The 1783-nt window shown below is 34.5% G+C and overlaps 1 protein-coding gene across 1 annotated transcript; it reads left to right on the plus strand.

Annotated features, from left to right (window-relative positions):
- The first annotated feature begins 934 nt into the window (after window positions 1-934).
- LOC101501601 (uncharacterized) lies at window positions 935-1564 on the plus strand. The gene has a single exon (XM_004499453.4). It carries the CDS (start codon window positions 1021-1023, stop codon window positions 1408-1410), a length of 390 nt encoding a protein of 129 aa, XP_004499510.1. The 5' UTR covers window positions 935-1020; the 3' UTR covers window positions 1411-1564.
- Window positions 1565-1783: the final 219 nt, after the last annotated feature.

Here is a 1783-nt window from a genome sequence, read left to right on the forward strand (position 1 = left end):
TGCAACGACGGTGGAGGCTATGGCTTTATGGGAAGCTATCAAAATGGCGAAAGTGCCAGCAAAGGTCATTCTATCACCGATCGTACAAGAGGAAAATTTTCCATATATTATTGGGGGTAAGTTACTCAACCGTCTAAAAGATTTTTAGATGAAAATTAGAGGTCTTCGAGTTCTCACACATGAAATGATGGTAACAAATTGGTTGATGCCCTACCCAAATGGGCTATGATCAAACCCAATGATTTTTGTACTCACCTCCCTTATTCTATTATACCTTACCTTTGTAAAGATTTGAGTTTCCCCATATAAATAAATGAAGTCTAGTTTAAAAAAAAAAAAATAAAACCAAAATAAATGAAGTCTAGTTTGGAAAAAAAAAAAAACTAAAGTCGATTTCTAGTCTTAAAATATTGAAAACATAAGACAGAAAATCACCTTAAATAAGGCAAAAGCTAACAACACTCACATTCGTCAATAACTATGAAAATTAAAGGCATGACTTCTTAATTAATTAAATTAGTGTAGCATAAAAAAAAGTTACCTTTAAAAAAAACTTTATACTTTCGATGAGAAATTTCCGTATCCTATAATTATCCGAATGTTCTTCCCATTCCATAATAATAATAATCCATTAAATAAAAATAATAATCCATTTTATAAAAATATCTACACATCAAATTGGTCAACTTGATCCCCTTTGATTTGCGATTTTGAACCCAAATGAAAGCCACAGAAAAAAGCATGCAAGAGTCAAAAGATATAAATTAAGTATCCTCCTCCCTCGCTCCCTCCTAATTCAAGCTATGTATATTATCCATTAATTTGACCCAAATTCTCAAAGCTTCATTTCTCTCTCTAGTCTTGCACCACAATTTCCCCTAACTTCCCTCACAAACTTAAGCTTATAAAATGGAATTACCCCATCAAACCAATTTGCCACATTAATTCTCTTGTTTGTATTTTCTCTAATATTTGTTCATTAGAGAAGTACTAACACACAAACACAACAACAACACAACAATGGCTCGTCCAGTAATTGTTATTGCCCTTATTTTTGTAGCCGTTGTTGGCGTGGCCATGGCCAGTGAAGCCCCATCTTCATCACCAAAGTCATCTCCAAAGACATCACCAGCACCAATATCATCAACACCGAAAGCATCAGCACCCATAGCAGCATCCCCAAAAAGCTCACCGGCTCCTCCAACCCCATTCGAGTCTTCTCCTGTTGCTTCCCCACCTGAGGGAGAGGATTCCTTTGACTTTGATGCTCCTGCACCCGGCCCCGGAGATGATGAGTTTGTAGATGAAGATTCTGCAGTTCCTGAAGAAGAAGAAATCACAAGTAGAGCTTCTTCCCTTCAAGCGTCTGTTGTTGTCGCTGCAGTTGCAGCTGGCTTCTTTGCCTTCTAAATTGTTTGTAATGAACTTTTGAGGAAATAAATGTGTTGTTGTAATATCGTTGTACTTTATTCTTTGTTGTGTTTGTGACATATGCATGATCATATTCATTATTGCACATTATATATTTATAATGTTTTTTAAATTGATTTAATATTTTGGCTTAGTTGCAGTTTTGATCCATCTATTTTAGTTGAATCACAAAAATAGTCTCATCTTTTTAATTCTCCTCAGTTTTGGTCTTTAAAACAGAAGTTTGATCCAAAACTTAATAAAGTGTCATTTTTTTATTCTTATTTAAGTCAGACAATGCCTCAAGATCTCGTGGTACAACAATTGTATCTAATATATATTATCATAAATGGTATGGTGTGGCTTAAAAAAG

This window comes from Cicer arietinum, chromosome 3 (genome assembly GCF_000331145.2).
Source record: "Cicer arietinum cultivar CDC Frontier isolate Library 1 chromosome 3, Cicar.CDCFrontier_v2.0, whole genome shotgun sequence".
In the NCBI taxonomy this organism is placed as follows: Eukaryota; Viridiplantae; Streptophyta; class Magnoliopsida; order Fabales; family Fabaceae; genus Cicer; species Cicer arietinum.

What these genes read in the sequence shown, in the direction of transcription:
- LOC101501601 (XM_004499453.4), top strand. Translation starts at nt 1,021, where the DNA reads ATGGCTCGTCCAGTAATTGTTATTGCCCTTATTTTTGTAGCCGTTGTT.